The sequence below is a fragment of the Clupea harengus genome, chromosome 10, assembly GCF_900700415.2.
Source record: "Clupea harengus chromosome 10, Ch_v2.0.2, whole genome shotgun sequence".
Classification (NCBI taxonomy): Eukaryota; Metazoa; Chordata; class Actinopteri; order Clupeiformes; family Clupeidae; genus Clupea; species Clupea harengus.
Genome location: NC_045161.1, coordinates 23,159,225 through 23,182,966, shown reverse-complemented (window position 1 = coordinate 23,182,966; position 23,742 = coordinate 23,159,225). Strand labels below are relative to the sequence as shown.

Sequence of the window (23,742 nt, the reverse complement as noted above, 5' to 3'; positions counted from 1 at the left end):
ACCTCAGCCATCACATGTGACACACACACACACACACGCACACACAAACACACAGAGGGAACATTCTGTCTGGAACACCTGAAGTGGGTCAGACGCTCCTCCTCGAGGATGGGGGAAGTGGGTGCTTGTGCTTGTGCTTGTGCTTGTGCTTGTGCTTGCGCTTGTGCTTGTGCTTGCGCTTGCTCATCCCTGTTCAAACATGCCTCTTTGTTCTCTTCAAACCGTGTCTCCGCCGGCCATGTCAGTGCAGACAGCTTGCACTCAACAAAGAAACCTCTGAAACTTCGGCTACAAGAACGAGAAAACACTCCCAAAACTTCCATGAGGGCCTCACTGACACCTCCCCTCCCCTCCCCTCACACACATTCCAAGGGCAAACACAAGGTATACAACAGTCCATCACACACGCAAACAGCTAAACATGAAGGTAGGCTAGCAACAGCCGGCCACAGATTCATTTTTTAACCCTGCATCCACTGCTGGGTGGCGCTAACGCTAACGCTACCATCCATTTTGTTTTGTTGTAAGGAGCCGGGGTGGCATTTTGTGCGGTAGCAGGCTGCAGTTGCTATGCAGTGAGGAGAGAATATGATAAGGGGAGACAAGGGAGGAGGGGCGGTGGTGATGGTGGGGGGAGATGCTCTGTGAGTGGGGGTGGGGTGTCGGGGAAGGGATGGTGGTGGGTGATAGTGATGAAATATTCAGTGAGAGTACGCCTCTGGCTTCTCTCGTTTTTTTTTTCCTTCTTCCCCTCACTCTCTCTCTCTCACTCTCCTCTCTGAACTCCGTGGCTTGACAGTTTTATTTATTGGGGTCCCTGTGGTTCAAGGAACTCATTTGCAGGCATTCTTCCTTAGCACACTAAGCTCAAGCAGGGAGCAGAGCAGAGCGGCGTGCGGGGCTGGGCTGGGCTGGGCTGGGCTGACATTCATGAACAGTTGAGCTGCTTGATTTCGAGATAAGAGCTGGGAGGGTCACAGAGGAGTGCCAGCGAAAAAAAAAAAAAAACTTCTGCCCACATTTTAAAGGCCATTTGAGGAGGTGGGGTGGGGTGGGGTGAGGTGGGGTGGGAATGGGGGTGGGTATTAAGGCTCAAGACTGTTATTACCCCCGATATGAGCAGAGTTTGATCTCACTAGGGTGCTATCAATACGGTGTACATGTACGCTCACAGTAGGCGGCGCTGCAAAGACAATTCCTGACCCCTTTTGGAAGGGGGGGGGGGGGGGAGAAATCAATGGCTTGCATCTTCCTACAAAGATGTCATTTGTTGTTGGGCCTATCAGTCACAAGCCTCACAACATGGTTGGAAGAGTCGGCTTGTGATCGCTGAATCTGATCAGCTGAGCGGAAAGGAAAGGAGAAGGAAGGCGAAGAAAGAAGAAAAAAAAAGAAAACATGCTGTGTCAATCAGCTTTAAGGTGAAGCCTGAATGAACCTCCTCCCCCACCCCCTTCCACCTCTATATTACCTCTGGTTCCTGTAGAGCGTGTGGCTCTTTGAAGGTGCTTGGGTTTACAAAGAGCCAATCCACTTCAATAATGCTCACAGGAAGACAGCACCTGCTGTTTCCTTCCCCGCACTCATGCCCTCAGCCCTGTGTGATCATCAAAGGTGCGCAATGCGAAAGGACAACACCTTTGATTCGGAGTAATGAACACGTTTTAAATGGATGGCGGAGAGGGAAGTGAAAAGAGAGAAGACTTGTGACGGCTGGCCTGGTCACACACAATGCTTCAAGGGAGAACGCATTGTTACGTGGGTACAGAACAGCCAAGCAATACAGCAATTACATTTCTTTCCCCGTTTTGTTCCAAAAGTTGTTCATGTAATCTTACAAATTCCACATTTCCGGAGAAAGCTCTAAAATATATGCTTCCAGCTGCCGTGGGAGGGAGAGGACACACAATGACGACTGGGGCGACTCGGTAATGGTGGATTTGCACTCATCGTGACCCATGCAACCCATTTTCACACACACACACACACACACACACACACAACCCATTGCCTTTGGGTTAACACCCCATCATTACGTCCACACCTGCTGAAAAGCTTCATTACAACTGCCTTTGTCAAACATCGGGGTCATTCAGATGTACTTTTCACACACACACAGAGACAAACACACACACACACACACACACACACACACACACACCCCAACCCCCTCTCCGCCTCACTTCAGTCCAGTCACGATGCCTACCACTTGAATCACAAAAGGAAGCGTGAGGATGAACAACAACACCAGTCACGACACAGAGGGGCTTGGCTGTGTAAACTCAACGAAGCAGGGCTGTGTACAAAAAAGAAACACACAACCTGGTACACAAGCCTCTTACCGACTAATCAATAATCAGCACAATTACATCTCCACCTTAAACCTCCTCGAGCGCCTCAGCATCATGGCTACGGCAGCCTTGTAACAGCATCTCATTAAAAACAGCAAAGACCAAAAGCAATCAACGGGTTCTAATCACGAGCGAGGTCACACTTCTGATGGGTCCTCTAATCACAGGATTCAAATGCGGAACAACAGGATCTACAAGAGCGCCATCAGGCAACAGAGACGTCTACAAAGGGCTTGTAATGACAAACAATCTCAAATAAAAAAAATCCAAAATCGAATCTAAAGTGATCTAACTATCTTCATTACAACATGACCCGAGCTGGGATCTAATTCACAGCTGCTCTTTAGACGAGGTCTTCACAGTGCTGTGATTCCACCTAGCAATTACAATCATCCTCAGCTCACATCACAGGGTGAAGAGAACGACCTTCACTGACCAAAGAGAGAGACAGAGATCTATATAGTATGTGTGTCTTTGGCTGTTCTCCAGGCCACCACGGCGCACAAAGGATGAGTCCACCAGTACAGACACAGTGCAGAATAAGACTGGGATTCACCAGAGCCCCTCCATGCCTGTGCCTGGCTAAGCCTGCCCAGCAGGGCTGCTTCCCCTCCCCCCTAGTCTACCTCTCTCTTTGGGGGAGGGGAGTGGGCGGTTGAGCTGGGGAGGAGGAGGAGGAGGAGGAGGGACACCGGCAGAGAGAGAAAGAGAGAGGTGACCTGCCTATATTGTTGATATTCTGCTATCCGCATCTGTCCCATGTTCAGACACAATGGCAGTGAACAGGCTTGTTCCAAGGCAGATCTGAAGTAGTATGTATGTCTATGTGTGTGTGTGTGTGTGTGTGTGTGTGTGTGTGTGTGTGTGTGTGTGTGTGTTTGTGTGTGTGTGGAAGAGAGTGCATGATAGTCTTAGAGCACCACAGATACTCAACAACACTAGAATGATGGCTTAATCTTACTCCGAAGAGTAAAAGCAAAATGTCTTTGTGGAGAGCCTTTCATCCAATTAGCTTCGTGGTTCAGGAGAACTAGACACTAGTCATTATTTCTGTTTGAGGAACAGTAAAAGCTCAAGATAATTTTCCTTTTCAGCAAAAACCGAGAATATTTTTTTTTTTCCCATGCTGAGGGTGCGAGGCCTCTGGTGCTGCACATACATGCCGCTTGAACCCGTGTTTGAAGATGATGAAAAAAAAAAGAGAAAGAAATGTCGAGTTAAATGAAAGCAGTGATTAAAATCTTCATAAACTCGCTTCTACTGTATAAGAATATGATGTTACGGGCAAAATACAGTCTGCGTTGAAACATGGAAACCACAGCAGCTTCAAATTATGGGCCAGAGAGGGCCGTTAGGCTGAGGTAACAAGGGAAAAACACCACGCCAATGATTGCCAGGCTACGCAGACGTCTGAAATAGACTCCATCTTGGAGCCCTGCTCCACCGCTGCGCTGGTCCAAGGGACCCTGTTATGGCTTGGAAGGTGTAGTTTATGACATGTACTTCCAGGCACCGAGCCTGCACTGGTCCTTCTCTGAAGACATACAACCACACAAAACGAGAAGAGCCCGTCGGGGGTCAGGCACTTTATAGATCTAATATTGATTATTGACTGATTGATCGATTCATTACCACAAAGCTGATATACTGTACGATTGATATCACCACGCCACTTCACAAGCTGTCTACTAAGTCTTGTGACTTTGGTTGAAAAAAAAAAACAAGGTCTGGACAGGAATGTCAGTCAACTATATTATTCTCAATGTTGCATTTCAAAATAAATCTTTATGCAACACTGGAAAATAGAAAAAGCAAAAGGGTCTGACTGTCAGCTTTTCCCCCCGCACTGTGCACAACATTCCTTCCAAGCGTCTCAATGAGTCACCAGGAAACTAATAACACAGGCCCTCAGACCTTGCAGTGCATCCTTGAGAAACATCAAGCAGTCCTCCAGGAGAAGTAGCATCTAATTGGCGTGGCTCTTTCCTCGTACACCCTATCCAGAAAACAAGTCAATCTCGAACCGAGAGGGGAGCGTCTGTTTAGCAGTGCGGGCGGGCAGGCGGGTATTCTTGCTCTTTCTCCTGGAAATAACACTGACTGCAGCTGCCTGGAGAAGGCGTACCACATGATGGAAGAGGCGTGCTTTCTGCCAACCCTTCCCCCACGCACAAGATCTGCCTCATCTGTCCTTGCTGCTGCTACAGACCTCTTAGCTTAAACCCCACACACACACCCTTACACAAGAAGAATCCCGCTTAGAGAAATAACTAAGGCAGGGCGGCCACACAAACAGGATCATCAATAAACAAATGGCTCCAGTGATCATGAGAATTAATTTGCAAAATGTATTTGCAAACATCATATCATTCACTAAAAAACACAGAAATGTTTTGATGATTCTGAATTGTAGCCCAATGACAATAAAAATACTAATGAATGTAGTTATTGCACATTACCAACATCAATATTGATGATAGTAATGAATATTTGCTACCAGCCAACTCCCAATGATTTTGATCAATGTTTTCCAAACCTGAAGATGCTCAGATCAGGATAAATCAATACACACAAGAGCAGACGAAGATGCCTTGGGGGTGGGGATCTAAAGGACAGACCGCTGACTGAGGGCTTGCCAAGACTTGCTTCGAAACACAGACTATGATGCCAAGAGACCCCAGGGCCCTTTTTTAATATACACACAGAGTGATTACTGACTCCTATGGGCAGCTGTTAAAGGGGAGATCACCATTCACTGTGTCCCCTCAGAAAACATTCAAAACAAAAACAAGGCCTCGCCATGCAGGTGTCTCTCCACCAAGCTCAGCAGATTTTAGGACAGTTTAGTCATTCATCACAACCTTCAGTGAGTTGAGGTACAGTGTAGCACATAATGATATCTTACCTGAGTTTCTGTTAAACTCTCCAAAGCTTGCATAACTGACTGCTCGGGTCTGGATGCTTGAGACTTCAGGGGAAAAAGCAGAAGGTAGGTTAGGGTACAAGAAAGAGGTAACAAATGCCTTCAACGGTCATGAACTGCCTTCAAAATCAGTGGAATACAGGCAGTGATATAGCTGAAATGTATTGATAGTATTACCATTAAGCCTGCTTCAACTGTAGGGACAAGTGTTAACTTGCTCCCATCAGTGATGCCCAGGTCTTGGAGTTTTCCTGTACTCAGGCGCCTATGAGGGAAACAGTGATACGTTGATTAAAAACATGAACGACTAAAGCATTATAATGCATATTCTGCCAGTTCAGCAGTTGAATGGTCTCACTCTTGGGTGAAGCATTTATCATACAGTCAACTACTGAGTTTACAGATTGAACTTTGAATTTTGATTTAATCTGAATCACAGTTTAACCAAAACATCTGATAACACACATTAAACGAATCAGCTAACAGGGATAAAACAAAACAAATCTGTCTGACAGCTTCAAAAGAGTTGAACATTTCCTGAGCAAATAGCTTATCAGTTTTGAATCGACTGCTGGTGAACCACTTAAGGTATGCACTTTCATTAAATGTCATCCCCAACTGAACAAAGGGATTCAATTCCTTGCCTGAAGGCAGCTATTTAGAGGAGAGAGGATTAAACAGTGTTCTAGGTTTTAGAGGATGATGTCATTTAGAGGTAATTAGATGAGCAAGGTTTGAGAGGCCCCCCATTTAAAACAAAAACAATGAGACTGCTGGGGTCATTTGCAAGTGACAAAAGAATCTTTCACTATACAGCCCATCTCTCACGCATTGCTGCTAGTTAATGTGAAAAGGTTCGGCGAAACTAAACACGTTTTCCAATTCTTTTTAAACAATTTGAAGAGGAAGTACCCAGTGTGTTTATAGCCTTTGGTGGTTCCAGCATTTGCACAGCGCCCCACCGGCTTTAAATAACAACTGGAAACAACGCGGTACATTACATCTGGCCTGCATTTATTTTTGAAACTGTCACTGAGCAAATTCCTAGTAATGGCAGAGTATTGAGGAAGTGACCTGCCTCTGTGATTTCTAACACAACCATGAAGGAACACTTTGTAGCCTGTTTAGAACAGCGCGAGTAGCCTACTACAGCATAATATGGTAACAGTTACAATATGACCAGAAGAACCCCATGCTTCCGTGTGCAGTATGCTTTCGTATCCATAGTGCGGCCTAGCCAACATATTCGAATGAAGGGGTCTGTGCTTTTGTCTGGGCTGCAAGTCATATCCTTTTACTAAAGGCAGATGTTTTGACTGCTTATCTTGGTGTGCATACGTCTCATAATTCGACTCATCAATATTTTCACAAAGTGCTAAAAGTTACCAGTTATAACTTATAACCAAGACTAGTACACTTAACCCTACCAATCTGAATCCGTAAATTGTGACAAAATGCAGTCGTGTATCTTGGACTACTGAAGCGCAACTGAAACGAAAGCGTGCGCATAGCCTATGTGCACAACGCACATCTATCGCACAACCGAGACATTTAAATTGACGTATAAGTCATTCAAGTTACTATGTTTACGGTCGTACACAAGCCCGATGCAATAAAGCGACAGAAACGCCTAAAATGCATGGACAGGGATCCCGCATCATTAATTCTTATAGTACAGGTTAGAGTATTGTCGGCTTAAAGGACGCCGCCAAGGAACTGCTCATGTGAATTAAAACGCCAGCGTTTGGTCAGACTGATACTCACGTTTCTTTGTGCAGCAGTGCGAGTCTTTCTTTAGGAACTTTAAGTCTTTGGGACAGTCTTCTCTTCAACCCCTCAACCGTCTCCTCCAGTGGAAGGGAGAGCTCGAAGCGAGTGCCGGTAGTAGAATGGATGTACAAATTCATGGAGGGCTCACTAGGGACGGCCTCGCAAGATGGAGCTCCGCGGCTGCTGCAGCTCCGGGCGCTTGGATGCTGGTCCATTCGATAGCCTGTATTCAAGAATAGAGACGTCGAGACTGATGGCTTGGTGGAATGGAAGTGTCTGGACTAACGCTCTTCTTAAATCTCACAGCGAGAAACCGTTATGTTTCAGAGGACACATTTAAAACCACCCGTCCTCCGATGACACGGTTTACAATCAAAATGTATTCCCAGGATAAAGATATGGGTGGAATCTGTAGCCTAATGTTATTCCGCTAGGTGCAGCTTGATCAAGCGTCGTCCCAGGTTCTGAAAGCGTTACGCTGTAACAATTCCAACAGTTTTCAAGTAGGCCGATGAAATAGCTACAATGAAACTAGTCTTCAAAAAAACAGCAGCGCAAACTACATTCCTTCTTTCTTGATTAGATGTTGCATTATATGCGTTCTTTTGTTTCTATTGTTCATCAATATATGAGCTGAAAGCATCAGGCAGAACTGGAAGGTGCAGAAGCCAGAAAAGATTAATTCAGCCCTGTAGCGTATACACGCTCAAAGTAGCTCCAGTGAAACCGACAATGAATGCTGATGCAAGGTATCTTACTTCCACAGAGCTAAGATTACGCCTACAGTACAGCTTTCTATCACTCAGAGGAGGGGTATCAGTAGACGTTATCACTCCTGACCAATAGGAGGAATAGCATCACACCCACGTGGAGGACAAGGTCCACCTTTCCACCCCCACATACCATATTTGGCCATCAAGAACCAATCCAATTTAAGTGGGCGAGGCTGACAACACCAAGAAACACGATAGCTCCAACCCACTCAGGCAACTCCAAACCATTCATAATATATTACAATCACAATAGACGTCCATACCAAATGGAGACCGTCCTCTATTTTTATGCAGATAATGTATGCAGCCTAATGCTGCAGGCTGTCGAGTCTATCTATTGTGTATGCTGTTAAATGATAGGCAAGTCTCATAGGTTGACTGTGGTTCTTTCGGTTATTGAAGTATACAAGGGAGCATGGTACACATTTTTAACATCAATAATGTATGACTGGCTGATCATTCCTATGTCTCTTAACAGAACCATTCAGTAGGCCTAAGCATTGGCAGGAAAACAGAGTCTCTATAAGGTATACATATAGTTGAAGGTATGTGAAGCCCGATTTGTAGGCTATAAAGGAACTGTGTCACTTATTTTCATTGTCCATTATGCTGAAACATTGTTTGAACGTAATAGCCTGGGCTACTTCTTCACGTCTTGAAGTCTATAAAAGGAGATAGTAGGCCTTTTAGCACATCCTATATAGCTATGGTGCATATCCCATGCGATTTTAAGGTTAGCTGATTATAAACAGAACAAACCCTGTGCATTTACAGAACAAATGGATGTGATTTCCACCTGTCAGTTCTATTTAGGCACAAAACACAGCGATACAAAGACAGAGGCTACTGAAAATGATGATTCCTGAGACACTATGAAAGAGCAATGGAGGTGGGCAACAGAGTACTCGGAACCACGACCCCTAAACTAACTCAGGTGCTTTACCGCCGTCCAGTGGTTACAGGGCGCACATTGCATTTGACAGGTGAGATCTGTCACCCACTAGCTAACTTTGTTCGAATAGACCTATGCTACCTTTTTCCGAAGGAATCACGGCTCATTTCCATTCCAGATTGCTTATATAGGACACCAAATCCCGTCATTATCACGATGATGACCCATGGGCTATAAAAGCTATTCATGGAACTCTGTAGCACCTAGGTAGGCAGTTATGCAGTCGATAGTTTTTCAGAGAACCTAGAACATCATCATCAGTCTGGCCGAGGATAAGGTTCCCTAGATTTGTTTGCCATTCAGCTCCATTCAGTAAAGTATGACGTTAAATATAGTGACCTATATAAAATAGGTTACAGCTAGATGTAGGCGTAGGCTATTCTGCTTGTGAGGTTAAGTGTGCTACATCTTTTTGTGCTCTGAAAGGTGGTCTAACTATAGGCTTACCAACGCCTACGCAGTTTAACGCAGACACATTTAGGCTACAAGTCTCATTCTGCTATGAGAAAGAATGGAGCTGTCGGAGTTTCTGTAGTCTGATTTGAGTTTGAGAGCAGTGTTATTAGCACACGCGTATGAATAGTCTAAACTTAATTACAGACAATATACCAATAATCCCTACAAGATGAGGATGAATGACACTTACCAATAATTGTTGCGAAAACCTCAAAGCCTCGCGGCAAAGTTTCTGATTTTTCCCCAGGTCCAGCCAGTTTAGGCATATAAGTAAAACTGTTAACGAAATGTATCCAAATGTATCAGTATATCCACAAATGTGTGCAGGGCTGGTTTCTCACTGTGTCTTTTTCAGTGCTTCGGTAACACTCAGGCGCAACTGCTCTCTGTCACCGGGAAGGCTCCAAATCAGTCAAAATATTTCAACTTGACGCGAGCGTCAGGGTCTATGACGCACACTAATCGCAAAGCCGTAGGTGAGACTACTCTTAACTAAGCTCTCTTCATAGTAGGCGGAGAATAGATTTCTTGCGCGGTCAGCATCTGATTTAAGGTGGCAAATCACATACAGTTGCCTAGGTTACACGGCACTCTACTTCTGTGGCTCAGTCAAGATTGAGCAAAAAGAGACTGTAGAACACACGTCCCCCCCAAATGTGGCTATGTTGCAGTTTATCCGTCAAGATTCGCGAAACAATAATAAGACTAGTAAGGAAAAGACTAAATGTGGGACGTGGGCAAACGACCTTAACGCTCAGTAAACGACTGTTGGGTTGGAAGGGGTGTGGACTCCAATGACGCCATGTGAACAAAAAACAAATCCAAATCACCGGGCAACCAGTACAATACACTGCTTGGATACAAGCGCATAAATAATAACAACAATTTAGCTACTGAGCGCTAAGCTATAGCCTATATATTATTGTTACATTAGATGAATAAAAGCAATGCAAAAAGCACAAATCGAGCCAGTTTATGATGCCATTGCATAGGTTACATGACAAAGGGTGATTGCTCATAAAATGAACCAGGCATAGCCTGCTTCTCTCATCTTTTTAGTGTGAGATTTTCTGTAGCATTTACAAAACGGCACATCGCATAACATGTTCCATCTTCTCTGAGCATCGGACATATTGGGACAAATCCTGGTGAGCAGCCACATCTGTGGACCAATTGACCATTTAAACCAAATCTATATTAAGTTTTTACCAGCCCTGTCTGTCTCTTTCTCTCTCTCCGGACGGTGCTAACGGAGAAGTCCAGCGTCGATTTTCTTTGCCAGTCTGAGGCTGAGATTGTGGCGTGGGAGCGGCGTGGGTGGGTTGTAAACAACCGGCTTCGAACGTGTGTGGGACGTGCGGAGGAGTCTGTGTGGGTGAACCACATTCCAATCCGTCAAAGTCATGATAACAGCACACAGCACGCACGTTTAAAAAATGTTGTCAACCATAAACAAGGGGCTTTGTTGGTGTTTTCCAAAGTGATGATTTCCTCTTGAATCACAAAAGAGACAGGGGTGAGACACACCTGCAGATGATCTCTGTCAACGGCTCCCACAAGGAAACCAGGCACAGAGCAGGTGAACAAGCTTCCTGAGTGAATCATTACTCATGTGGCTTTGGCACCAGTGCAGTAAAAGGGCGGATATTGATTAACCACAGTTGCACTCGTGCTCAGTCAGACTCTTGTGCCATACAGAGTTCTTTGAGGACAAAACAATTGTTTGTTGGAGCTTTGAGTTTAAGTTGAATCTGTTTAAAGTGGCTGTCCAATCATTGTGATCAAAGGTACACCATGGACAATCAATACTGGAATACAATACAATGCTTAAGAGCTCATTATCATTATACTAACTGAAGTTATTTGAAGTAAACATTTCCTAGCAATGGGAACAAAGCAATTCACCATATGGTGTGACCTGATATAGCTTTTAAAAAAAAAGAAAAGAAAAAAGCATGCTGACACCTGCGAGTGCGGTTGCCTGGATGGGAACTTTGATCATGACAGCTGAGTTTGGGCTTGTGTTCTTTTATGGGCTGCGTTCATGGGAAAGGCATAAACATGCCCGGTATCACCTTGGGACCAACCCCAGAGGATAGGGCTGTGCACTGAACAGACAGATGATCCGTGCCCCCACTTGCAAACACTCAGTTTCTGAGAGCCCTCCTGCCAATTATTAACAAGCTAGTTTTCACACCTACGTACTCACATGCTGCTCTACAAACATCAAGGACTTTTAGGAAAAATGGCACTATTATGTGGATTGTGGAAAGAGCTTTGATTGAATGTTGAAAACAGACAACATTTTGAGACAATTTCCTAAAAGAAAACATTGTTGGGTTCTTGAGCACTCACACACACTTTCTTTCTCTTTCTCTCTTATATACAGACACACACACACACACACACACACACACACACATAACCTCTTTCTCTCTCTCTCTTACACACACACACTCAAAATCTCAGTCTTCAGTCGCTCTGGAATCCAGCTCTGTGTATTCCTGCGTTGCCTGGGATTAGGAGCACCCCACGTTTGGCTAATTTAATCCCAGCTGGGGCCATTGGTAACGTTAGCGTGGGGGCAGCTGAGTTGCCGCAGCCCGCTGACATTTCACCTGTATCCGCTCCTCTGCCGACTGCAGTAATCTAATCATTATCAGTCGCATGGGCCAAGGCCAGCAGAGAGGCTGATTTCATCTATGACGTCAGGAAAGCAGAGAGCGCAGCACCCCGGCTCCCTATCAGGTGCTTAAAATAGCTCTCCATCCTCGATGGCTACGTCACAGGACTAATTCTTGTCTCCCTCTAGCTCGTCCTCCTCCTCATCCACCCCCTGACTTTTCCTCCCGTAAGCTACAAGCACCTCTCTCTCTCTCTCTCTCTCTCTCTCTCTTTCTCTTTTGCTCTCCCTCGGCGAGCTTGCTTCCTGATGCCACACTCGCCGAACAGGAGCAGGTTGAGTCTGTCCACTCCAACCAGTCAGACACAACATTTTGTTTCTTCCTTGCTCGATTCACAGGAGGGTAGCCCCTGCTGTCACAGGCTCTCACAAACGAGGTATCCTTTTTTTATCAATGCAAATTAGATCTTTACCACCTTTAGTTTTGAAACCATCCCTGTCAAAGCCAGACAAGGGGTGTAATAATGATAATACTAGAAGTAATAACAATAATAATAATAATAATAATGATAATAATAATAATAATGCAGAGGTATCTAAAGGAAATAAGAGATTATCAACACGGGAACCAGTCTTACCATCTGTGGGATAGCAAGTATCGTTAGACCTTAACTTAGGCCCCTGGCAATGATTTTATTCCAGGTCATACTTAATGCAGAGCTAATAAGTCATGCTCCCAAGAATTGCAGTTCACTTTAAGTCTATGTTTAGATAAGGCGATGTAGGAACTCCGTTTCTGTTATTTGATATGGACCGAAGATCAGCTGTCGCTTCACAGGTACTCAGAGTTAAGTATTTTTACCCTCCAGTTGACATATTGGGTGTTAACTTCATAAAGACGTGTTCATACACCAATGCTAATATTAGTTCTGTGGTTATTAAAAGAGCTTACAGTCTCCACAGTTTAGCAATAGTCTAAAGAGGTCATCCTGATGGGCACATCATCACACTTAAATTACATGATAACCAGCAAAAATCTAACAATATGCCCACTATGAATTCTCTTTAAAATATTCAGAATAAACAACATGGCATCCATGTAATAATACTCTAATTAAAATGACAGTTGTGCAACACACCAATAATAACAGCTTTTAAATCCATTTAGAGAACTGGAATTACATATACGAATCAGCATCTTTTTTTCATGCCTCGGAAAATCGTGTGCTTCTATTTGGAGCTGGCAGTACTGGCATGAACTCTATCTTTTTCCGAAGTGTGCATTGTGTACCTCCTCAGCGTCCACATTCTGGAGATGTCTTTCCAGAGCTCATTCTGCCAGGGAGACAGAAACAGATCCTTGGATGATGTGTTTTTTTTGCACTTATAACCTTTAGATCCGATTGGCCCAAGCCAAGTCACTATGCACATTTGGTCAGATATGTAAGATCTATACAGGGTCAGAGGGAATCACCCTCACATCCTAGCAGTGAGTGCGGAAAGGTGGTGGGCGAGGGGGCACCAGTGGTGACGCATGTAGTAGTAAACAAGAGGGGCTACGGGGAGCGGGGCTGGATTTCACCGGAAAGCCTTACGAGCGTTCGCTCTCCTCAGGGCATGTCAGGGGCATAACTGGCAGGGGAGGGCTGATCGAGGGGTTGCATAGGCCAGGCTGGCGACTGGTGGCACCACAAGACTGCTGCGTCACCCACAACAAATCGGCCTGTGCGATTAATTCAAAAGTTGCAAACCTGTCAGCAAGTTTGTTTTTGTCACTGAACACCCCAACCTCCGCACCCTACCTTTCCCATCAGACTTGTTGACCAACAAGAGAGGAGGATCTCAACGAAATAAAGGTTAAACGCATTCCGGTGATCCTGCTCATTCTGATACCCGCCACATGATAGAGTTTGATTGATGGCACAGGCTACAGCTGTGACCTCTGCCAGCTCCGTAGCCCCATGAGTGGGAGGGTGTTGGGTAATTGTGGGCAGGCGTGCACAGCGGGGCTGGAATCTGGCCCCTGCCAGTATGGGTGTAAGCGTGTAAAGTGAGCTATGTGTGCCTCAGTTGTTCTCGATGGAAACTAGCCTGATGGCATATTTTCCAAGTGCTTCAGCGTGGAGACATGCGATTAGGAAACTGCTGAGATGCGCACACACACACTAACACACACACACACACACTGCATGGTTTATCATCGGCAGCAATGCAAGAGAGTGAGAGTTAGACTATTCTATCCTTGGTCGAGTTAAAATAAGACTGTGTTACGTGTAGACTCTTTCCAACATGTTCCACTAGGTCAAAATATCTCAACCATACTCAACTAGGTCATACAATTTTTAATCCTCTCAAACATACACTAATGTGCTCAATGTGCAAATCTCTGCAACTATAATACTAACCTAGACCAAAATAAAATGGCAATTGCCTGTTCTCTGTTGCCTTCATTGGCCTCTTAACTCATCCAACATTCATCCTACGTCACTTTTAGAAATAGGTTTCTATTCACAGATACTATCAGTGCTGTTCTTGCCTGAACTTGAAGAGCTACTTGGACGGCCCAAGTGTCTGCGCTAACACGTGTATTTCTGAGTGCTCCTAGGTGGTTTAAGGCATGAAAACCATGTCCTTCTATCAAGAGGTATGGCAGATCTTAAATGCTGTGCAATTAAGTCTCCCTGGGAGTGGGTGTTTTTAACATAGTAAAAGTACATGGTGTTTAAGTGTTGTGTGCTTTTTGTGATGTCCTAAAGAAGACATGCTCAAAGAACCTAAGATACTCTGAGCAGACTAATGCATAGCTCTTTGTAAAAGCGTGGTGATGTTCAGATTATTTTCAAGCTTTCAGTTTCACCATGAGTAATGCCAACACTCTGAATGTTACAAAGTGGTCACATAGTGTTCTAGCTAATTCCAGACAATTGCCTTCTTTCAGGAATTTTTAGATTTTTAAAAAAAAAAACATACAGGAATGTGGAGGGTGTTTCTTTTTTTTCTTTTTTCTTCTTCTTTCTTAATCAGCATCACAAAGACGGCACAGACGGCACAGACAGCAATCAGCGTGTCATTCCAGTGGCTCACTGCCGGTTGCGGACACCACAGGCCACAGAGCGAGAGAAAGAGGGAGAGAGAGGGATAGAGAGAAAGGGAGAGAGGGAGAGAGAGAGCTGTTGTACGGCTGTGTCATGGCATGGGGTTAACTTGGCTGAGTAACCCCCACCCCCCTCGCCACCCCTGGCCGCCCACGCCCTCACCCACGCCCTCACCCTGGTACTCCTGTTCCCTGCAGGGCCCCTTCCCAACTCTTCACCCGCCCGGAATGTGACACTTCTCTGAGTTCTCTCTCTGGAATGTGAAGACGGACCACAAACATCATTGTTAAATGCCTACAAATGAGTCGAGCAGGATATTTTACATTCTGGGTTCGGCCAGAAAGGCAGCCCAGACCGGGGCGGCAACAGTGGCCATTTGTACATGGCTTGTTTATGTGGGTGGCTCAACATTACCAACATGTAAGGTGGGACAGGAATACTGTTACATAAGTTGATGATAGGAACAGAATGTGTTTAAAGCATAGATTAGAAGTATCACAACAGAAAGTAATATGGTCAGTCCCTGGCTTTCAGGGAAGCAGGACTGCCACAGTGAAGAATGCCATTTGAAACCCAGCAGGGGTGCCCGCAAGACCACACTTGTGATTACCTGAAGAGCAATTCAGTGTAATTTACTCGGAGAGCAAAGCTGATTATCCTCCCCTTCTGCCAAGAGGAGAGGGAGTGTGTGTCTCTGTGTGTGTGTGTGTTTTTGCACACGGATTTGCCATTTTCTCAGAAAATCTCCCACACGTCTATTTGTGGAGTCGTACCTGGCTGGCTGGCTGGCTGGCTGGCGTGTGTGTGTGTGTGTGTGTGCGGTGCGGAGCCGTTTGCAAGCAGGATGACACAAACGGGGGTTGGAGGCGGCGTAGGCTGCGGTGTCAAGGCCTGACTCCCACTCTCAGCCTGGATGCAGTATCTAACAGCTGACTGAGAATCTGCAGGCTCCCTCTTTACACGCAGGAACCAAAAGGTCAGCACTTCAATCAGCTGGCCCCGTGCCGCCCTCCACACCAGTGGCTCATCTACTTCATGCTACACTTTCGTGCCGCACTTGGCCAGCCTTGGCAGGAGGATGGGGGGGTGGGCGCTGGTCTCACTTGCACGTTTGTATATGTGGAGATTTTGGTGGGTACTGCCTGTTTGACAGTGTACAAATTATGTGGCTTTTTTCCTGAAATTCACCGCTCAACGGCCAACTCCTTGTTCCTGGGCTGTCTAGTAGATCAGTCCAGATTGTGATAAAGGAGCTAGTTGATTGCATATCCACTAGAATGACACAAGAGATAGCAGGTGAAATATAGCATTCATGCAAAACCTAAATACAAACGTGCGTCATCATCAGCTACTTGAAGCGCACGTCGCGTCGAGCTGCCCACAGCTCCTCGCAGCTCACCCACCTGACTGGTTGAGTGAACGCCGATGCTGTTCGGTTCACGTAAAAGGTTTTTATGAGGCGTATCTCGCCGCGCTCCCGTTTGAAGACTCGCCTCCCCCGCGCTTATGCCATGTCCCTGCATATGTAACACATCTTCGCAGTACAGTGAAATGGACTTAGAACCATAGAGCCAATGGCTTTGTGTATCCACAGTGTCTGATAACACTCTGAGGTCTTCATTGCCGACGCTTCGACCGCTTCTAAATGACGTCACCATGGCACACGGTCTCGCCAGTTCTGAATACACACATTTAGGGCCTTGAGTCATCTCCAGCTCTCCCCCTGTAACACTTGAGCTATTAAAAAACTACAGCTGCTCACCTGCATACAGTAATAGACTGCATATCTAACGGAGATACACTTACACGTAGAGTAAGCTGCATATCTAAAAGAGATACACTTACACATGGACGTTTTTGTGTTATATGTCTAGTGTGTTATATATCTCTAGTGGCACGGTGGCTCAGTTGCTTGCACTGCTTGCACTGCAGCCTCACAGCAAGAAGGTCATGGGTTCGATTCCCGCATGGGGCGCTGTTGGCTCTGGGGGGCAGGTCCTCCCCAGAGTGCACAGTGCTCAAGTGGGCTAACTCCCGGGCCTTTCTGTGTGGAATTTGCATGTTCTCCCCGTGTTCACAAGGGGTTTCCTCTGCTAATAACCCCAACAGAAAAACATGCAAAAAGAACAGAACAATCCTGTCCGTCCCTGACCGAGACGGACGGTTCACTTGGTCCCTGGGCGCTGAGAAGCTGCTCCTGGAGGATCCTGGAGGAGGGACGATCCGGGATGGGTTAAAGGCAGAGCAAAAATTCATGGCGACCTCAGGCGTGTGTGTAGTGTGTCCTGGTCGCCTCCATATATATAACACGTGTGTGTTGCTGTGAGTTGTTTCGTGCAATAAAAAACTGACTGCAGACAGCCTTGATACCTAGTGCGTTACATAAGACTAAAATGAAATGCATAGCCTGGTGGCTAGACGCTGTTGAATGTGACGGGTTTAAGACTCTACTCCTTCTAGTGAGGAGAACAGGTCGGAGCACGCTCCAGAGAGCAAGGCTGGCGGCTCTCATGAAGGCGTCTGCGGTTTCCGCAAACAAGCAGCCAAGTCAGTGCATGATCATGGCTATTGAACAGAGCCTGCCCCTGCAGGTGATAACCACCTCTGTTTACCAGGCTGAGGCCTTTGGCCCACACACAACCATGGTCTTTGAAGGGCCGGTTTTCCTGGCAAGGTCTCGTCAGCGTGAACTCATCGGGATGAGTCACAGTATAAACAAGCTCACACCTAACGACCGAAGCCTCCTCTCCAGCTCCTCCAGAAATTCTGACCCAAACCAGTCAAGAGGTCACAGAACAAAGTCCGGTATCACATCAAGGACAGTGGTTATTTAAGGACTATGTTACATCATAAAAACCACACTATGAAAGTGAAAATACATCTGAGGAGAAATTACAGTCTTGACACAGGCAGGAGTGGATGTATATTTAAATAGGAATCTACTGCCCCCCTTTGGAAGAAAACTGCATTGCAACAGACATGGTCCTAATTTAAGTGTCTCAAATTCTCACTTGTTCATGACGTCTTATAGACTATATGCGTCAGAAATGACAAGTGGAGTAAAACACAAGGCAATGATTGGATTTAAAGCAGCAGCAAGGGCTTTTGGTGGAAAACTAGATATTTAACTACTGAAAAGGCATACAAAAACCATACAAACACCAACTATAGCAGAGTTGGCACTGATAAAAAGCTAGCGTGACAACCCATGTCTTTGGTGATGGCGAGGTACATTTTTGTGGGGTCAGCCCTGGACCACAGAACAGCATAGTGCATAGCCTAGTATAGTAATAGTATTTATCGGTCCTTCACATGACAACATACCAGGAAAATGTATCTGAAGGTGATACCAGTACTAGTTGCTAATTAAAATATGCTTCTGAAAGTGACAAACTGTTGCATACTGTCTTTTAAGTGAGCCGTAACAATATGAGAACTCACGCAGGAACTGTATTTGTGTTACTGTGTGCAGGTTAAAACATTACAATTTAGTGAATAATTCCAAATACATTTATTGGTAAGTTCATTGACTGTACAAAACAGGCCTGGTGGCTTGTCGTTGCGGACTGGACAGGATAGGACTTGGGAAAACAAGAGTAAAGCAGGTGATTTTCTTTTTAACCACAACACCAACACAACATCCTGGAAAGAGAAAAACAACACAAAACAAGAAGACAACCTTATTACTATGAACATACACACTGTCAAATAAAACCAACCAATAGATAACAATGAGACCTACAGGAATCGGGAAACTGTTGGAATCCTTACCACTGGTTGAATACGTGCATCACTCCAGGGCCTTGACGATAGCATCGTTGGCATCTATGGAGATCTGGATCTCTGCACGGGCAGCCTCATCTGACACTCCGAGTAGGTCAGACTGGGCCTTCTCCAAGTTAGCCTTAGCAGCCTGCGAGAAGAGGTAAGAAAGATGGAAAGGTATTAATGACAGATGTGGTATTATTCAGCCAAGCAAATTAAATGGCCAAACCCACTGTTTATCAATTACTGGAAACAGAAGTTTTGCATTTCTTTAGAGATATAACCAATATAACTCTACACCAATAAACCTGAGTCATGCTAAATACTTCACATCAATGTTAAACTACATTTCTGATCAACCACAGTTGGCCAAAATACTGTCCATTTCACTATATAAATCACATAAGAGCAATGACTATTTAAATGTTTCCAACTACACGTTTCCTTTCAGCAAACAAATGAAAATTATAACCCTGCTGGATCTGTTTTCATTAGGCTGGATTTCAGATTTATTCTTGTCATGTGTACAGAGTTAACATGAAACAAGCTGCAGCCGTTGAGGTCTTATGTGAGATTATTGTAGAGAAATAGGCAGGACCACTTTCATTTTTCCACCATGGCATGTGACTATAGATAGAGTATTCCCTGGAGTTCCTCTCTTGAGCACACTTCTGAAATACCAAATCTAATCAGCGGCTTATATTAGAACATTGATTTGAAAGAATAACGAAGTGGAGCCTCTCCAAGACCTAAACAAATGAATATGGCCTTTCTCCTTCGAAAAGACACTTGTTACAGTGGCGATGGCAGAGTATAAATGCCAAACATTACTGAGAGGTAAAGGTCTCTCAGTGGGGAGACGACACATCTGTTCCAATTCAGCGGCGACTGACCTTTCCTTCCCCATTAACAGTACGCGCCCAAGAGCACTGTTATCAGCGCGAGGGAAAAGTCATCCACCTTTCGAGAGGCCGACCTGGCTGCACCGCACAAATAACCATCTCAGAAATGAGTTTATCAGTCAGAGTTACTAATGTTTTGCCCTCCTACCACAAAGTTTCTTTTGGGCTTTAAAAAGTGGATGCCGTCATCCGGATGAGCCTTAATCAACTATAGCAAGAGCATGTGCATATTTTCTACCAGACACAGAAATTGTGGCCTATTGAGGGCTACTGGATGGAGCCACTATCAAATGTAATTGGTTAGCCATTTTAAACTTAGTTAGGTAAACTAAGAATAAACTTAACCCAAACAGCTGCCATACACTCAACAGGCACATGTTTATCATTTTTATTATCAACTTGACATTTGACTATTTGTTGAGCCATATGCCCACATTGCCTCTAATGGAAATGCGATTTCATATATATAAAAAAAAAAAAAAAACACAGACAAATCTTGGGTTTTGAGGAATTTCTGTTCTTAAAAATGTCATGTGGATTATCCTGTCAAAGCGTCAACAATCCTAAATTTTTCTGTGACTACATTGCCCTGTGAGATTTCCTTAAATAAGTTTGTCATCTCTGCGCTTCGCTCAGAAAACCTGCTCTTTCAAAGTGCTAAATTAGCCCACAAACACAGAGTTCGAGAGTTCTTTCAAATGTGTTCATGAAAAATTCTCAAAAACATTCAGATTAGTTTCTAAATAAAACATGGCAGTATCTCATTAAGCTTGTTCCATCCAATTTGCAACGGTCTTGGGCTGTCTGACTATCTGAAGGGCTACATTCTGCCTCTACTTTCTTTGTGCACAAGAATTCCATCACTTGCTGAAGAAACACTCAGGACCAAATTGGCTAGAAAGCTTTGGTAGTTCTCTGGAATAGTACTTCACACCATCAACCATCACAAGACAAAAAAAAAAATCTCTCAATGCTCCATTCATGCAGTTTATTCCACCTATAGCTTGATTATGAGAGCCATGTCACTGGAAAGCAGTGTTTTTGTATCCTTTATTTTTAACAGGACATGTGATCTGTGGTGGCTTTTTTTCCTCTCAAATTATCTTCACATTCTGTCTGTTCCCCTCACCTGTCTGATCACCTATATATTAAATTGGACATTCCTCCTCCCCCCCCCCCCCCCCCACACACACTACAAAATAAACTGAAGGCAAACACCTTCATTTGTAACTCATGCCAATGTGACCTTCACTACTGTTGCCATGAAAATGGCATCTACAAGCAAATTGATCTGAAAATGAATTATTTCTATCCTACTGCACCAAAAATGACCGGAAATGTAGTGGTTAGGCATGACAAATGTACTTACAGAGACATCCAGGTTCTCCAGAGTCACAGCCTCTTCAGCAAGGAGTTGCACTGAGGAGTCGGCATTCACCGTGATTGAGCCACTGCTCACTAGAAATGGAACAGGCAAAAGAAACAAAACACGTAAACCACTCAACTTGTAGTCAATCATGAGCTAAGTGCAATACTGATGGAAGAGTTTGTCTTTTGTACAAAGATATGGAGAGCACAAATAATCAAACCAATTCCATCTGAATAAAAATGAACACTCCTCACTAGAAGTGGTGGAGAAATACTGATCCAACTACCCAGCGTGATATTCTGGGCCTATTAACTACTCACATAACCAGTCTCTTGGGGTACCGGCTGCTTCAGTATACAACATCTGTTGCTACACAAACCAGACAGTATTCTGTAAAATTCCGTCACCAATTCTAAGCGAAGAAGACAAGCTGGATGAATGTCTTCATGAGCAGCATATCAATGCATAACTGCAAATCCGAGGCGGTTGGTCTGGGAATGTTGCCATTACAGACAAGACAGAAGGTTCATACTGACCCTTGCAAACATCACTTCTTTTCAACAGTGACCCCTACAGGATAATGTATAGACTTTCAGGGTCCGGTTGGTAATAACATGGTTTTTATACTCTACAAATGAGGTTGTTGCTTGACTAGATGGTATACACCATTCAACCACAGTTTAAACATCAGGCTAAAACTGAAGTTTCTGGAATCAACACACTGTGTGAGGGATATCTCACCGAAGTACTTTGCCGAAGAGCCGTCATCATTGAAGACAGTGACGACCCCAGGTCGCAAAACCTGCAGAGTTGGAACATGAGCTGGAAGGACGCCGAAAGCACCTGTCAGTGTTGGTACGTCAACCTGCCTCACGCTGGCGTTTTGGAAGAACACCTAGAATTGAACACAGTCAAATTTACGACAAATATTTGTATACAGTGCACTGTAACTTCTGCCGATGCATGCGTTTGAAATTGGAAATGGGTGCACATATAGAGGGCTATATTGTTTGATTAAAGACATGCAACGTGACGTCAACGGGAGGTATTTTTGGCGGCCATGTCCCTTCCTAGGGGAAAACAAAGTGGCAGAGGTGACTGGCAGCTAATGGGAAACAGAGGTGGTCACTATGCCGTGTCTTCCATGATAAAAACACACATATATTTGTTTCCTCTTCATATCGAAAAAGGGAAGGGACATCAAATAAAGAGATGTGCGGCTTTCTAGACTTATCAGAAAGAAGACCCCAATGGAAACCTTTATAAGCTATGGCAAACGTATGGTTGGTAGCTTTACTCGCCTACGTCTAATGTACAATTTATAATTACAATAATTGGCAATGGTAATTCAATTTAGGCTACCAAAATGTTCAATGTCATTGCTCTGACCTGGCATTTAAAATCTGCCAGTGCAGTTTTTTTTTAAATTTTCATTCATTCACATGTCGAACACCTGCGAATACCATTGCCTACTGTCACTTAAATTGAGAGTTTTGTACTACCCAAAAAGGGGCGGCAACCACCCGGCAAGGACAAGGTTCCCGGATGATTGCTCTGGTATTCTGTGTGGATTATTTAGAATTATTCTCAGTTGTTCCTTACTTTAATTTACAAGTGTAAAAGTCGATAAAATCTTAACACGATGAAGTCACGGCAGTGTTTTTCTAGAGCAACACCGACTAGTGATTCCCTTAGCATTACCAACTCGTGCCAAGCAGCTCAAGGTGAAAGGCTTTCAATTAGAGATCATGCATAGTTAGCAAGTCGGCTAACGGTAGCTAGTGAGCCAGCTACATAACCTGGTAGTTGACTGTTTGCTCTTGTGTCGAGCTAGAATATCGAGTAGGAATTTGATAGATTAACTGACAATAGTATTATACGTATACTAAATGAGCCTGACGTTAGCACTGTTAACTATCGATAGCTAACAGAGCTAACGTTAGGTTCATTTAGTTGGGGACACTCCAACTAAATTAACCTGACGTTAGCACTGTTAACTATCGATAGCTAACAGAGCTAACGTTAGGTTAATTTAGTATACGCATAATACTATTGTCAGTTAATCTATAAAATTCCTACTCGATATTCTAGCTCGACACAAGAGCAAACATTATGCTAACTAATTTCGGCTAGCCAACTGCCTAACGTTACTGTCTCTGATTGACATTAGCTTCCATAAGGCTAGCTTTAGCATAGATAGGAACATGTCGTTCTGTACCTAGCATAAGCTTGTCTTAAAAACTGAATGAGTTATACAATTAACACACACGTTAGTTGCATATGCTTTACTGCTCCTATGATTTGTTTCGTCTGACTACATTATTTTGCAATCTTCTACGGCTAACGTTGATACTACATGGAAGGCCAAAGCCCCAGCAACTACCAGTCTCCTAGCCAACATGGGCTAACTTTACCTGGGTTGGTGAGGCAAATGTGAAGGACATCTGCGGTCCGCCACCGGGTGCATCAGCATAGCACCGCACTTGTCTCAAAGTAGGGATTGCGCGACGGACCAAAAACCTTGCTGCCATCATTTTACTTAGATTTTTGGTAGATCTGATATAAACTCAATCAAGACCGAGGCCAATGTTCCCCGCAAATGCAAGCGTGATCCCAGTCAGAGTATGCGCGTCATAGGACAAGGGCACTGTACGGTTACCCATAAAGCCATACCAAGTACAACAGCATGATGGGAAATGTAGTTAACTCAACTAATCATCACAGTATTCCTCCATGAATAATCACACCCAAAATAGTAAATTC

At 44.4% G+C, this 23,742-nt stretch overlaps 2 protein-coding genes across 2 annotated transcripts in view; both read right to left on the bottom strand.

The window, feature by feature from the left end:
- Positions 1-11,617, bottom strand: part of midn (midnolin) — a 28,546-nt gene extending 16,929 nt beyond the window's left edge. Inside the window, exons 1-4 of the mRNA XM_012821876.3 lie at positions 9,416-11,617; positions 7,039-7,267; positions 5,452-5,539; positions 5,257-5,319 (exon numbers count right to left, since the gene is read on the bottom strand). Coding sequence (XP_012677330.1) covers positions 5,257-5,319; positions 5,452-5,539; positions 7,039-7,267; positions 9,416-9,491 — 456 coding nt within the window. The 5' untranslated portion in view covers positions 9,492-11,617. The remainder of the gene's footprint in view (positions 1-5,256; positions 5,320-5,451; positions 5,540-7,038; positions 7,268-9,415) is intronic.
- A 6,818-nt stretch (positions 11,618-18,435) lies between these two features.
- On the bottom strand, positions 18,436-23,634 carry atp5f1d (ATP synthase F1 subunit delta). The gene is made up of 5 exons (XM_012821864.3): positions 23,394-23,634; positions 21,721-21,874; positions 20,980-21,068; positions 18,715-18,856; positions 18,436-18,585 (listed from the first exon to the last, which is right to left on the bottom strand). Exons 1-4 carry the CDS (start codon positions 23,511-23,513, stop codon positions 18,734-18,736), a joined length of 486 nt encoding a protein of 161 aa, XP_012677318.1. The 5' UTR covers positions 23,514-23,634; the 3' UTR covers positions 18,436-18,585; positions 18,715-18,733.
- Between the last annotated feature and the right edge of the window lie 108 nt (positions 23,635-23,742).

Coding starts and splice junctions, on each gene's coding strand:
- atp5f1d (XM_012821864.3), bottom strand. CDS start 23,513: ATGATGGCAGCAAGGTTTTTGGTCCGTCGCGCAATCCCTACTTTGAGA. Junction 21,875..23,393: donor CATTTGCCTCACCAACCCAG/GTAAAGTTAGCC, acceptor GTTCAATTCTAG/GTGTTCTTCCAAAACGCCAG. Junction 18,857..20,979: donor TGGAGAACCTGGATGTCTCT/GTAAGTACATTT, acceptor CTCTTCTCGCAG/GCTGCTAAGGCTAACTTGGA.